This window comes from Bombina bombina, chromosome 1, assembly GCF_027579735.1.
Source record: "Bombina bombina isolate aBomBom1 chromosome 1, aBomBom1.pri, whole genome shotgun sequence".
Classification (NCBI taxonomy): Eukaryota; Metazoa; Chordata; class Amphibia; order Anura; family Bombinatoridae; genus Bombina; species Bombina bombina.
Window position 1 is genome coordinate 1442748064 of NC_069499.1, and position 14909 is coordinate 1442762972.

The 14909-nt window shown below is 37.6% G+C and overlaps 1 protein-coding gene across 1 annotated transcript in view; it reads right to left on the bottom strand.

Moving 5' to 3' along the window:
- Positions 1–220: 220 nt before the first annotated feature.
- LOC128666049 (vomeronasal type-2 receptor 116-like) overlaps positions 221–14909 on the bottom strand; it is a 37254-nt gene continuing 22565 nt past the window's right edge. Inside the window, exons 3-4 of the mRNA XM_053720423.1 lie at positions 14618–14741; positions 221–1140 (exon numbers count right to left, since the gene is read on the bottom strand). Of these exons, the coding sequence (XP_053576398.1) occupies positions 221–1140; positions 14618–14741 (1044 nt within the window). The remainder of the gene's footprint in view (positions 1141–14617; positions 14742–14909) is intronic.

Consider the following 14909-nt stretch of genomic DNA (forward strand, 5'->3'; position numbering starts at 1 on the left):
TGTTTGTAATTAAAACAGTTAAGTAGACTTTTGTGAAATGCTTTGTTTCAGTTGCCCGGTTCCATAGTTATTTTTCCACTTGTAGATCATTAATGATGAGATCTTGTAGCATTTTAATGCTATATCAAAAAATGGGTTGACATAATATTAAATGAAATTACTGTTGCTTTTTTGCTTTGGATTTATGTGCTTATGCATGGGTGATCTAAGTGTAATTACCTCATGTTGTTCTTACATTTTTGTCTAAGCTCTTTGTTATAAAAGCCTTAGTGTTCTGTTCAGGTTTTAAAAGTAGAACATAACACTTGGGTATAAAAATACAGACCAGAAGTCCAGAACTTGAAGCAAGAATAGCAAAAATTTCCACTACCACACACTGCTTCCCATTAGTACTTTGATATGCTGGTATAAAGGAGATCCACACACTGCAGAACACCAGCATGCTGAATGTTATATGTCTGGCTTCATTGAAAAAGTCAGGTAAGTTCTTTGCTAAGAAAGCAATAACAAAACTGATAAATGCCAGAAATCCCAGGTATCCAAGCACAGAATAAAATCCAATTAGTGATCCTTCGTGGCATTCTTCCAATATTTTGCCAGTCATATATTTCATATTATGGTGTGGAAATGGGGGTGCAGTTCCTAACCAAATAGCACATATTATTATTTGAATAAGACAGCAAATTATGATTATAAACTTAGACACTTTGGGTCCAATCCAATGGCTTAACCTGCTTTCAGGCCTGGTGGCATTAAATGCAATGATTACTGTCAATGTCTTGGCCAGAATGGAAGAAACAGATATGGTGAAGGCAATTCCAAATACTGCTTGTCTAAGAATACATGTCACTTGCTTGGGATGCCCAATGAATATCAGGGTACAGAGGAAGCAAATCTTGAGAGAGAATAAAAGTATATAGCTGAGATGTTTGTTATTTGCTTTTACAATTGGTGTGTTTTGGTATTTAGTGAAAATCATAGTAACTAAACAGGTAACAATTAAAAATGCAAGTGATATTGACACCAAAGATTTGCCCAGAGGCTCTGTATATGATAGGTAAATAATGACTTTATAGATGCATTTGGTCTTCTTGGTGTTAGGCCATTGGTTTTCTGGACACTTCAAGCAAAATTCCATATCTAAAACAATACAAATAGGTACATATTATATATTTTCTCTAATAATATGATAAAAACTGACTATATTACATACCATATTGAGAATACTTGTAAAAAATTAATGAGATGTCCACAATTTTAGCTATAGATTTAAATTATGAAGACAAAAGAGCACTATTTAACTATTTAAAAAAATATTATAGTTCTAATGTTCTAATTAGTTAGAGCATAGAATTTTTACACTATACCCTCTGAAATACTATCTATTTAACCCTTTCAAAGTGGTTAAACACTTTATTTAAGTAAGCTTTGGGAACCACAGAGACTGACCCAAAAAGCAGCAACAGCCGCACAGTTTATTTAACAATCTACCCATGTAAGGAGTTATCCATTAATTTACCACCATTTATAACATATCTAGCCAAAAATGTTATATCAGAAATAAAAAATAGTTGCTCAAACAAATTTATATGCCAGTCAGTATCTATCAGAAAATCCCCAATCTCATTATGTCAGAGAAAATACCTGGAACCCCACTGACCTATCTGAAATTAAAAAGTTGTGAGCACTGACATTTTTAATTGACATTGTTAAAAAAAACAGCTTTCCTTTCTACTGGAACCAGAACCACATCCTAGCTACCCCTCTTTTCCCAGGGATTATGATGAGGAATAGATATGAACAGCTGCTTCATTTTAATGACAATTATTATTATTATACTTTATTTATGAAGCGCCATCATATTCCGCAGCACTGTCTATGGATACAGTTTATTTAAAAAAAATATATATAAAACTTGTAAGAGACAGGACAAAATTTACAAACACATACAGGAGGAATTGAGGGCCCTATTACTGTGGGAACTTACAATCTAGAAGGGTAGGAGGTTGAGAAACAGGAGGTGAGGACTGCAAGATTGAGAAAGATGTTAATGCAGAGTTAGATGAGGGAAATGTTCACCTAGATTACGAGTGTTGCATTAGGGTTAAAAAGCAGCTTTGAGAGGTCCCAACGCTGCTTTTTAATGCCCGCTGGTATTACGAGTCTTGCAGGTACAGGTGTACCGCTCACTTTTTTGGCCAGACTCGGAAATACCGCAAATCCACTTACGTCAATTGCTTATCCTATATTTTCAATGGGACTTGCATAGTGCCGGTATTATGAGTCTGCCGCATTTTAAAATCAGTAGTTAAGAGTTTTACACTACAACGCCGTAGCATAAAACTCTTAACTAAAGTGCTAAAAAGTACACTAACCCCCATAAACTACCTATTAACCCCTAAACCGAAACCCTCCCACATCGCAATCAGTAAAATAAAATTTTTAACCCCAATCTGCCGAACCGGACAGCGCCGCCACTATAATAAATATATTAACCCCTAAACCGCCGCACTCCCGCATCGCAAACACTAGTTAAAAATTATTAACCCCTAATCTGCCGCCCCCAACGTCGCGGCCACTATATTAAAGTTATTAACCCCTAAACCTAAGTCTAACCCTAACCCTAACACCCCCTAACTTAAATATAATTTAAATAAATATAAATAAAATTATTATCATTAATTAATTCCTATTTAAAACTAAATACTTACCTATAAAATAAACTCTAAAATAGCTACAATATAACTAATAGTTACATTGTAGCTAGCTTAGGGTTTATTTTTGTTTTATAGGCAAGTTTGTATTTATTTTAACTAGGTAAAATAGTTATTAACTATTTAATAACTACCTAGTTAAAATAAAGACAAATTTACCTGTAAAATAAAACCTAACCTAAGTTACAATTACACCTAACACTACACTACAATTAAATAAATTACCTACATTAAATACAATTAATTACAATTAAATAAAATTATCTAAACTACAAAAAAACAAAACACTAAATTACAGAAAATAATAAAGAAATTACAAGATTTTTAAACCAATTACACCTAATCCAATCCCCCTAACAAAATAAAAAAGCCCCCCCCCCCCCCCCAAAATAAAAAGCCCTACCCTACACTGAATTACAAATAGCCCTCAAAAGGGCTTTTTGTGGGGAATTGCCCCAAAGTAATCAGCTCTTTTACCTGAAAAAAAAATTACATTCCCCCCCAACTAAACCTAACACTAACCCCCTGAAGATCACCTTGCCGGGAGACGTCTTCACCCAACCGGGCCGAAGTCCTCAACGATGCCGGGAGAAGTCTTCATCCAAGCCGGGCGAAGTGGTCCTCCAGACGGGCAGAAGTCTTCATCCAGACGGCATCTTCTATCTTCATCCATCCGGCGCGGAGCAGGTCTATATTCAAGACATCCGACGCGGAGCATCCTCTTCTTCCGATGACTAAACACAGAATGAAGGTTCTTTTAAATTATGTCATCCAAGATGGCGTCCCTTCAATTCCGATTGGCTGATAGAATTCTATCAGCCAATCGGAATTAAGTTAGAAAAAATCCTATTGGCTGATGCAATCAGCCAATAGGATTGAAGTTCAATTCTATTGGCTGATCCAATCAGCCAATAGAATGCCAGTTCAATCCTATTGGCTGATTGCATCAGCCAATAGGATTTTTTCTACCTTAATACCGATTGGCTGATAGAATTCTATCAGCCAATCAGAATTGAAGGGACGCCATCATGGATGACGTCATTTAAAGGAGCCTTCATTCTGTGTTTAGCCGTCGGAAGAAGAGGATGCTCCGTGTCGGATGTCTTCAAGATGGACCTGCTCTGCGCCGGATGGATGAAAATAGAAGATGCCGTCTGGATGAAGACTTTTGCCTGTCTGGAGGACCACTTCGCCCGGCTTGGATGAAGACTTCTCCCGGCTTCGTTGAAGACTTCGGCCCGGTTGGGTTAAGACATCTCCCAGTAAGGTGATCTTCAGGGGGTTAGTGTTAGGTTTTTTTAAGGGGGGATTGGGTGGGTTTTAGAGTAGGGTTGGTTGTGTGGGTTTTATTGTTGGGGGGGCATTGTAAATTTTTTTCAGGTAAAAGAGCTAATTACTTTGGGGCAATGCCCCACAAAAGGCCCTTTTAAGGGCTATTTGTAATTCAGTGTAAGGTAGGGCTTTCTTTATTTTGGGGGGGGGGGGCTTTTTTTATTTTGTTAGGGGGATTAGATTAGGTGTAATTAGTTTAAAAATTTGTAATTTCTTTATTATTTTCTGTAATTTAGTATTTTTTTTTGTAGTTTAGATAATTTTATTTAATTGTAATTAATTGTATTTAATTTAGGTAATTTATTTAATTGTAGTGTAGTGTTAGGTGTAATTGTAACTTAGGTTAGGTTTTATTTTACAGGTAAATTGTTCTTTATTTTAACTAGGTAGTTATTAAATAGTTAATAACTATTGAATAACTATTGTACCTAGTTAAAATAAATACAAAGTTGCCTGTAAAATAAAAATAAACCCTAAGCTAGCTACAATGTAACTATTAGTTATATTGTAGCTAGCTTAGGGTTTATTTTATAGGTATTTAGTTTTAAATAGGAATAATTTAGTTAATTGTAGTAATTTTACTTAGATTTATTTTAATTATATTTAAGTTAGGGGGTGTTAGGGTTAGACTTAGGTTTAGGGGTAAATAACTTTAATATAGTGGCGGCTACATTGGGGGCGGTAGATTAGGGGTTAATAAGTGTAGGTAGTTGGCGGCGACATTGGGGGTGGCAAATTAGGGGTTAATAATATAATGTAGGTGTCAGTGATGTCGGGGGCGGCAGATTAGGGGTTAATAAGTGTAAGATTAGGGGTGTTTAGACTCGGGGTTCATGTTAGGGTGTTAGATGTAGACATAATTTTTATTTCCCCATAGGAATCAATGGGGCTGCGTTACAAGCTGAACGCTGCTTTTTTGCAGGTGTTAGGTTTTTTTTCAGCCGGCTCTCCCTCATTGATTCCTATGGGGAAATCGTGCATGAGCATGTTTAGCCAGCTCACAGCTAATGTAAGCAGCACTGGTATTAGAGTGAGATGTGGAGCTAAATTTTGCTCTTTGCTCACTTTTTTGCGGTTAACACCGGGTTTGTAAAAACCTGTAATACCAGCGCTGTCTGTTAGTGAGCGGTGAGCATAAACTGCTCGTTAGCACGGCATAGCCTCTAATGCAAAACTTGTAATCAAGGCGGTTTTTAGGTAAGATAAATATTATTGAGTTGGGTGGTAGGCTTCTCTGAACAGAAAAGTCTTCAGAGAGCATTTAAAGGAAGAAAGATTAGGGCAAAGCCTGACAGCACGAGGGAGAGTGTTCCAAAGGGCAGGTGCTGCACGACAGAAGTCCTGCAGTCTAGCATGAGAAGAGTTGATAGTCGCAGATGCAAGGAGCAGGTCATTGTTGGATCTTAGTGGGCGGGCTGCAGTATACTTGTTGATTAGAGAAGATAGGTAGAGGGGAGCTGTCTTGGTGAGCACTTTGTATGCAAGGGTGAGAATTTTGAATGTAATTCTGCTGTGAATGAGGAGCCAATGAAGGGACTTGCAGAGAGGTGCAGCAGATACAGAGTGACGGGAAAGGTGGATCAGCCTGGCAGAGGCATTTTAGATGGATTAAAGGGGGTAGATGCGGGAAAGAGGAAGACCAGTAAGTAGGTTATTGCAGTAGTCAAGTTGGGAAATAACAAGGGAGTGGATTATTTGCTTTGTGGTGTTAGGGCACAGAAAAGGTTGAATCTTGGAAATATTGCGTAGATTGTTGCAGCAGGATGTAGAAAGCGATTTGATATGGGGGATGAAGGATAGATCTGAGTCAAGAGTAACTCCAAGGCAGCAGACTTGGGGCAATGGGAAATGGTGATTCCGTCAACAGGGATAAAGAAGTCACAAGTCGGCTTAGAGCTTGAGGGGGGATAAGAAGGAGCTCAGTCTTGGACATGTTAAGGGGGGATAAGAAGGAGCTCAGACTTGGACAATAATGTCCAGTTCCCCCCTAAAAATGACCCATTGCATAACAGGCTATATAAAAGACGGCCCCTGAAAAAACGCCTGTCTGAAAATTTTTCAGAAAATTACATCTGTGGTCAAAATAAATGTGTAGGTGAATCCCTCATGACATTTAATTGAAGATTGCTTTTCAAGCAATATATTCCATTCAAGTGGTCACACTGTGGAATAAAATCTTATAAATTGTGCAGTACAGGTTATACCATGGCATTTCAAATTTTTTTGCTGAAAAGATAGCTACCTTGACCTACCTGGCTGCTAAATTCAAATGGCACAAACAGCATAATGTGTGGGATCTCCTCCTACCCTTGCTGAACAAAGGGTACCGTCTTTGGCTGGACTGCCACTATACCAGCATAGAGTTGTTACAAAATGTATTTTATTTTGAAACCCTGGCCTGTGGCACAATGCAAACAAATCATAGAGGTTTCCCGCAGAAGCTGACATATGGCAAACAATGGGGCACTAGACATACCCTTTTTGGAATAACCCTAGTTGTCTACTTTTGCAAATGGTATGCTATGATTGGGGTAATTTTTATTCCTTTGCAGCCATAATGTCTCAAATGCAACATAGGCCCAGAAAATAAATGTACCAAATATCCATGTAAATGGGCAGGCCCCATATTTAGCCCTGTAACTTTCCAAAGCTCCATAAAACCTGCACATGAGGGGTATTGTTATACTCCTATGACATTGCTGGGTATAAATATGGGTGTTTAGTAGCAGTAACACATGTAAAGATAATATAAACACTCATAGGGAAGTGTTAGTGTGATAAACTTAAAAAAAAATATGACCACTAAATTTAATCAGGTTTTGTAACTACGTGGCTACAAAAAAAGACTGGACATACCCTTTTGGAATACCCTGGGTTGTCTTCTTTTGCAAACGGTAAGCTATGTTGGGGGTAATTTTCATTCCTTGGCTACCAGAGTAGACAAAGAAAATCAATGTATCAAATTTCCATGTAAATGGCCGGACCCAATATTTTACACTGTAACTTCCCGAAACCTCATAAAACCTGTACATGAGGGGTAACATCATACTCATAGGACATTGCTGAATACAAATATGGGTGTTTTATAGAAGTGAAAAATATTAGGATGATGATAAAAAAAGCCAAAGGTCCGTGTTTGTGTGAAAAATGCAACTGGAAATAGCCCTTTTGGAACACGCTGGGCTGTCTACTTTTGCAAATGGTATGTCATGATGGGGTAATTTTAATAATTGGGCTTCCATACGGCTAGATTTAGAGTTTTGTCGGTAACAACAAGCGTAGCTAACGCTGGCTTTTTTCTGGCCGCACCTTTAAAATAACTCTGGTATTGAGAGTCCACAGAAAGGCTGCGTTAGGCTCCAAAAAAGGAGCGTAGAGCATATTTAACGCAACTTCAACTCTCGATACCAGAGTTGTTTACGGACGCGGCCAGCCTCAAAAACGTGCTCGTGCACGATTCCCCCATAGGAAACAATGGGGCTGTTTGAGCTGAAAAAACACCTAACACCTGCAAAAAAGCCGCGTTCAGCTCCTAACGCAGCCCCATTGTTTGCTATGGGGAAACACTTCCTACGTCTGCACCTAACACTCTAACATGTACCCCGAGTCTAAACACCCCTAACCTTACACTTATTAACCCCTAATCTGCCGCCCCCGCTATCGCTGACCCCTGCATATTATTATTAACCCCTAATCTGCCGCTCCGTAAACCGCCGCTACTTACATTATCCCTATGTACCCCTAATCTGCTGCCCCTAACACCGCCGACCCCTATATTATATTTATTAACCCCTAATCTGCCCCCCACAACGTCGCCTCCACCTGCCTACACTTATTAACCCCTAATCTGCCGAGCGGACCTGAGCGCTACTATAATAAAGTTATTAACCCCTAATCCGCCTCACTAACCCTATAATAAATAGTATTAACCCCTAATCTGCCCTCCCTAACATCGCCGACACCTAACTTCAATTATTAACCCCTAATCTGCCGACTGGAGCTCACCGCTATTCTAATAAATATATTAACCCCTAAAGCTAAGTCTAACCCTAACACTAACACCCCCCTAAATTAAATATAATTTTAATCTAACGAAATTAATTAACTCTTCTTAAATAAATTATTCCTATTTCAAGCTAAATACTTACCTGTAAAATAAATCCTAATATAGCTACAATATAAATTATAATGATATTATAGCTATTTTAAGATTTATATTTATTTTACAGGTAACTTTGTATTTATTTTAACCAGGTACAATAGCTATTAAATAGTTAAGAACTATTTAATAGCTAAAATAGTTAAAATAATTACAAATTTACCTGTAAAAGAAATCCTAACCTAAGTTACAATTAAACCTAACACTACACTATCAATAAATAAATTAAATAAAATACCTATAATTATCTACAATTAAACCTAACACTACACTATCAATAAATTAATTAAATACAATTCCTACAAATAAATACAATGAAATAAACTAACTAAAGTACAACAAATAAAAAAGAACCAAGTTACAAAAAATAAAAAAATATTTACAAACATTAGAAATATATTACAACAATTTTAAACTAATTACACCTACTCTAAGCCCCCTAATAAAATAACAAAGCCCCCCAAAATAAAAAAATGCCCTACCCTATTCTAAATTACTAAAGTTCAAAGCTCTTTTACCTTACCAGCCCTGAACAGGGCCCTTTGCGGGGCATGCCCCAAGAAGTTCAGCTCTTTTGCCTGTAAAAAAAAACATACAATACCCCCCCAACATTACAACCCACATACCCCTAATCTAACCCAAACCCCCCTTAAATAAACCTAACACTAAGCCCCTGAAGATCTCCCTACCTTGAGTCGTCTTCACCCAGCCGAGCCAAATTCTTCATCCAAGCGGAGCAATAAGAGGTCCTCCACCTGGTAGAAGTCTTCATCCAAGCGGGGCAGAAGAGGTCTTCTATCCGATTGAAGTCTTCATCCAAGCAGAATCTTCTATCGTCATCCATCCGGAGCGGAGCGGCAGCATCCTGAAGACCTCCAACGCGGAACATCCATCCTGGCCGACGACTGAACGACGAATGACGGTTCCTTTAAATGACGTCATCCAAGATGGGTTCCCTCGAATTCCGATTGGCTGATAGGATTCTATCAGCCAATCGGAATTAAGGTAGGAATATTCTGATTGGCTGATGGAATCAGCCAATCAGAATCAAGTTCAATCCGATTGGCTGTTCCGATCAGCCAATAGAATGCAAGCTCAATCTGATTGGCTGATTGGATCAGCCAATCGGATTGAACTTGATTCTGATTGGCTAACTCCATCAGCCAATCAGAATATTCCTACCTTAATTCCAATTGGCTGATAGAATCCTATCAGCCAATCGGAATTCGAGGGAACCCATCTTGGATGACGTCATTTAAAGGAACCGTCATTCGTCGTTCAGTTGTCGGCCAGGATGGATGTTCCGCGTCGGAGGTCTTCAGGATGCTGCCGCTCCGCTCCGGATGGATGACGATAGAAGATTCCGCTTGGATGAAGACTTCAATCGGATGGAAGACCTCTTCTGCCCCGCTTGGATGAAGACTTCTACCGGATGGAGGACCTCTTCTTGCTCAGCTTGAATGAAGAATTTGGCTCGGCTGGGTGAAGACAACTCAAGGTAGGGAGATCTTCAGGGGCTTAGTGTTAGGTTTATTTAAGGGGGGTTTGGGTTAGATTAGGGGTATGTGGGTGGTGGGTTGTAATGTTGGGGGGGGGGTATTGTATGTTTTTTTTTACAGGCAAAAGAGCTGAACTTCTTGGGGCATGCCCCGCAAAGGGCCCTGTTCAGGGCTGGTAAGGTAAAAGAGCTTTGAACTTTAGTAATTTAGAATAGGGTAGGGCATTTTTTTATTTTGGGGGGCTTTGTTATTTTATTAGGGGGCTTAGAGTAGGTGTAATTAGTTTAAAATTATTGTAATATATTTCTAATGTTTGTAAATATTTTTTTATTTTTTTTGTAGCTTAGTTCTTTTTTATTTTTTTGTACTTTAGTTAGTTTATTTCATTGTATTTATTTGTAGGAATTGTATTTAATTAATTTATTGATAGTGTAGTGTTAGGTTTAATTGTAGATAATTATAGGTATTTTATTTAATTTATTTATTGATAGTGTAGTGTTAGGTTTAATTGTAACTTAGGTTAGGATTTATTTTACAGGTAAATTTGTAATTATTTTAACTATTTTAGCTATTAAATAGTTCTTAACTATTTAATAGCTATTGTACCTGGTTAAAATAAATACAAAGTTACCTGTAAAATAAATATTAATCCTAAAATAGCTATAATATCATTATAATTTATATTGTAGCTATATTAGGATTTATTTTACAGGTAAGTATTTAGCTTTAAATAGGAATAATTTATTTAATAAGAGTTAATTAATTTCGTTAGATTAAAATTATATTTAATTTAGGGGGGTGTTAGTGTTAGGGTTAGACTTAGCTTTAGGGGTTAATACATTTATTAGAATAGCGGTGAGCTCCAGTTGGCAGATTAGGGGTTAATGTTTGAAGTTAGGTGTCGGCGATGTTAGGGAGGGCAGATTAGGGGTTAATACTATTTATTATAGGGTTAGTGAGGCGGATTAGGGGTTAATAACTTTATAATAATAGCGGTGCGGTCCGGTCGGCAGATTAGGGGTTAATAAGTGTAGGCAGGTGGAGGCGACGTTGTGGGGGGCAGATTAGGGGTTAATAAATATAATATAGGGGTCGGCGGTGTTAGGGGCAGCAGATTAGGGGTACATAGGGATAATGGAGGTGGCGGCTCTTTGCGGTCGGCAGATTAGGGGTTAATTATTGTAGGTAGCTGGCTGCGACGTTGTGGGGGGCAGGTTAGGGGTTAATAAATATAATATAGGGGTCGGCGGTGTTAGGGGCAGCAGATTCGGGGTACATAAGTATAACGTAGGTGGCGGTCGGCAGATTAGGGGTTAAAAAAATTTAATCGAGTGGCGGTGATGTGGGGGGGGCCTCGGTTTAGGGGTACATAGGTAGTTTATTGGTGTTAGTGTACTTTAGAGTACAGTAGTTAAGAGCTTTATGAACCGGCGTTATCCCAGAAAGCTCTTAACTACTGACTTTTTCTTTGGCTGGAGTTTTGTCGTTAGAATTCTAACGCTCACTTCAGACAGGACTCTAAATACCGGAGTTAGAAAGATCCCATTGAAAAGATAGGATACGCAATTGACGTAAGGGGATCTGCGGCATGGAAAAGTCGCAGCTGAAAAGTGAGCGTTAGACCCTTTTTTGAATGACTCCAAATACCGGCGGTAGACTAAAACCAGCGTTAGGAGCCTCTAACGCTGGTTTTCACGGCTACCGCCAAACTCCAAATCTAGGCCATAATGTCTCAAATACAGCATAGGCCCAGAAAATGAATGTGCCAAATTTCCATCTATGAAAACTGATATAGGGAGGCCCCATATATGGCCCTGAAAAAAATAAATAAAAGTATGATAGTAGAAACAGCCAGAATGCAGAGTTTGTGCAAAAGATAAAAATATGAACACTAAATTTAACCAGGTGTTGTGACTAAGTGGCTACAAAAACAAGATTATAAATAGCCCTTTTGGAATATCCTTGGTTTTCTACTTTTGCAAATTGTATGCCATGATGGGGTCATTTTCATTATTGTGCTGCCATAATGTCTCAAATGCAACATAGACCCAGAAAACCAAGGCACCAAATATGCATGTATGAAGAACAATATAGGCAGGCCCCATATTTGGCCCTGTAAGTACTGTTGTACTCATAGAACATAGCTCAATAGAAATATTGGTGTTTCATACTAGTAGAACATATAAGAATGATGATAGAAATAGCCAAAGTGCAGTGTTTGTGTGAAAAATGCACACACTAAAAATATGCCTACTAATATTGGCTAGGTGTTGTGGCTTAGTGGCTACAGAAAAAAGACTAGAAATAGACCTTTTGGAATACCCTGGGTTGTCTTATTTGCAAATGGTATGCTATGATGGGGTAATTTTCATTATGGTGCTAATAGGATGTGTCAGCCAATAGGAATGAAGAGGAGCTCCGTGTCGATGCTCTGAGGAGGAGGACCGATGTCACAGATGACATTGCCGGAGAACTTTGCCGTCGCCACCGGGAAGAAGATAGAAGATGGACCGCCGGATGGATGAAAATTGTAGAAGATATTCTGCCTATGGATGAAGATATTTCGTTGCCGGTATGAGGATTGAGCTTCGTCCTTCATCATTGGTGAGTACCAATTTGGGGATTAGTGTTATTTTTTTTTGGGGGGGGTTTAAAGGTTAGAGATTTTTTTTGGGGGGGGGCTGAAAAAGAGCTGAATGCCCTTTTAAGGGCAATGCCCTTTTCGGGACAATGGTTAGATTAGGTTTATTTTTATTTATTTATTTTTATATTGGGGGGTGGGGGTTGTAATTTTAGGGAGTAATTGGTGTTTTTGTTTAAGGTAAAAGAGCTGTTAGCTTTGGGGCAATGCCATGCAAAAGGCCCTTTTAAAGGCTATTGGTAGTTAAATTTTTGTTTAGGGGTTTTTTTTGTGGGGTATTAGAATAGTAATATTTTTTATTATTTTGGATAATTTTGTTTGTTATTTTTTGTAATGGTAGCTTTTTTTATTTATTGTAATTTTAGTGTTTATTTTTTTGTAATGGTTGTTTTTATAATTTTTTTGGTAATGTTAGGTTTTATTATTTTTAGTAATGTTAGGATTTTTTTTTTGCAATGTAGCTTTTTTATTATTTATTTTTGCAAAACAAGTAATGTTAAAGTAGGGGGTGTTAGGTTTAGGGTTTAATAATTAAATTGAGATATTTTTGTTGTGGGGATGGTGGTTTAGGGGTTAACAGCTTTATTTAGTGTTGGCGATGTGGGGGGATGGTGGTTTAGGGGTTATTAGATGTGTTGGCATTGTGGGGGATGGTGGTTTATGGGTTAATAGTTTAATTTAGGTAGTTGTGACATGGGGGGATGGAGGTTTACTGTTTAGGGTTTATTAGCTTTTTTTAGTGTTGGCGTTGTGTGGGGGATGGCGGTTTAGGGGTTAATAGTTTAATTTAGGTAGTTGTGATGAAGGGGGGTGGCGGTTTAGTGGTTAATATTGTAGTTTATGGATGTTAGTGTACTTTGCAATATATTTGTGATGTGTTTCGTGAAACATTTTTGTTTCACAAAACACATAACTACAGTTATTTGAATACGGAATGGATCGTGACTTGTAATATCAAGTAGGTGACCATTGCTCACGCAAAGACCATTTTGTGCGTGGTAAAGCATCATTTAATCTAGGCCAGACTCTTTATTCGACAATACTTTCTCCTAATTTATACTTTTTAACATTTTCCTTAAATCAATTGCTTTTGCTTTTTGAAAATTAAAAGTCTTGGTTGAATCCAAAGTTATTTCAAACATGACTAAGGTATGATCTTTGTTTCCTAAACGTTCTTTGACTTATATGTTTAATTTTAATTTTGTATTATTTAATAGCACTAAATCCTGTATATATGTATTTCTAGATTGCTCTATTAATTGTGGCATGATTCTATCTTTCAGCTTATTTGAAATATCTATCTCTCTTAGCTGTATTGCTACTTTTATTGACCCAACACTGATATTGAGCTAGATTACGAGTCAAGCACTATTTATTGCTCTCTCTTACACGCAAATTCCGCTAGAGCTTTTTGCATGTATTGGGTAGGACGCATATTAGAGCCCTTTAGAAAATGTGATCAAGTTTGCTCGCTAGTATAGTGTTCCACTTTTCTAGCTCCATTGAAGTCTATTGGGGAGTACGTTAATGAGGTCTCAATATTCTAACTTCTGCCTTTTTCGCGTGTTGGGTGCAGTAATCAAATGAATAATGCAAAATAAATATGTGTCTAGTATTTAAATAGTCCCACACATTAACAGAATTAACTATGGTAGAATAAGTGCATTTGATTGATTTGTGAGCCAGGAATCCATAATAATTTATAATTTCAGTATTATTATTTTTTTTTGGGTAGTGAGTCTTAGGCAAGATATTCTGAGGTTAGGAAGTGGTGCAGTGGTGGGTTCTGGCAGTTAGGGAGTTAATTTCAAAGGGGGTCTGGTGGTTAGGGGGTTAGGTGTCTTGGGGGTTAAGTGATGTGGGATCAGGAGGTTAGGGGGTTAGTTGTGGTGGTTAATTAATGTTTTTTTTATTATTTAAGAAACACATTAACAAAAGTATTATAGAATTTTGTTTATGCATTTATTTGTTATTCTTTCAATTTGTGTAATTGGCAGTTTGTTGTTTCTTTTCATCTGACTTCACAATAACTAAAAATATGTTCATTTTTGCATTCACATGCAACTGAATGCACATTTTGGTGAGTTATAAACCATTTTGTCTCCTTAAAGAGCATGGGAGAAGCAAATAATTTATTCAAAAATTGCTGCATCTATAAAATGCGGCTTCCCTAGGTACAAACCTTGCTGGCCCAGTCCAAAATGTGCCACTACTGCCAATATTAGAATCTGAAAATAACATATATTCCTCAAACTTGCAAGACCTTTCTCACCTGTTTGATTTGAAATTTCTCCCTCTGGACACAAAATACAATCATAACAGCAAGATGGTTCCCCTTCTCTTTGTGACTTTCTGTATCCAGGCTTGCAGATTATGCTACAATTGGAACTTGGTACCTGTTTATAGAGAAATCGCATATTAACAAAAAAACTTTTGTACATGGAAATGCACATTGCTCATTTAAGCAAGTTAATCCTTCACTGACCTAATGACCTAATGACCTTACACAACTTTGTATCATCTGCAAAAATAGAGATGTTGATATTTAATCCTTGCTCCAAGTC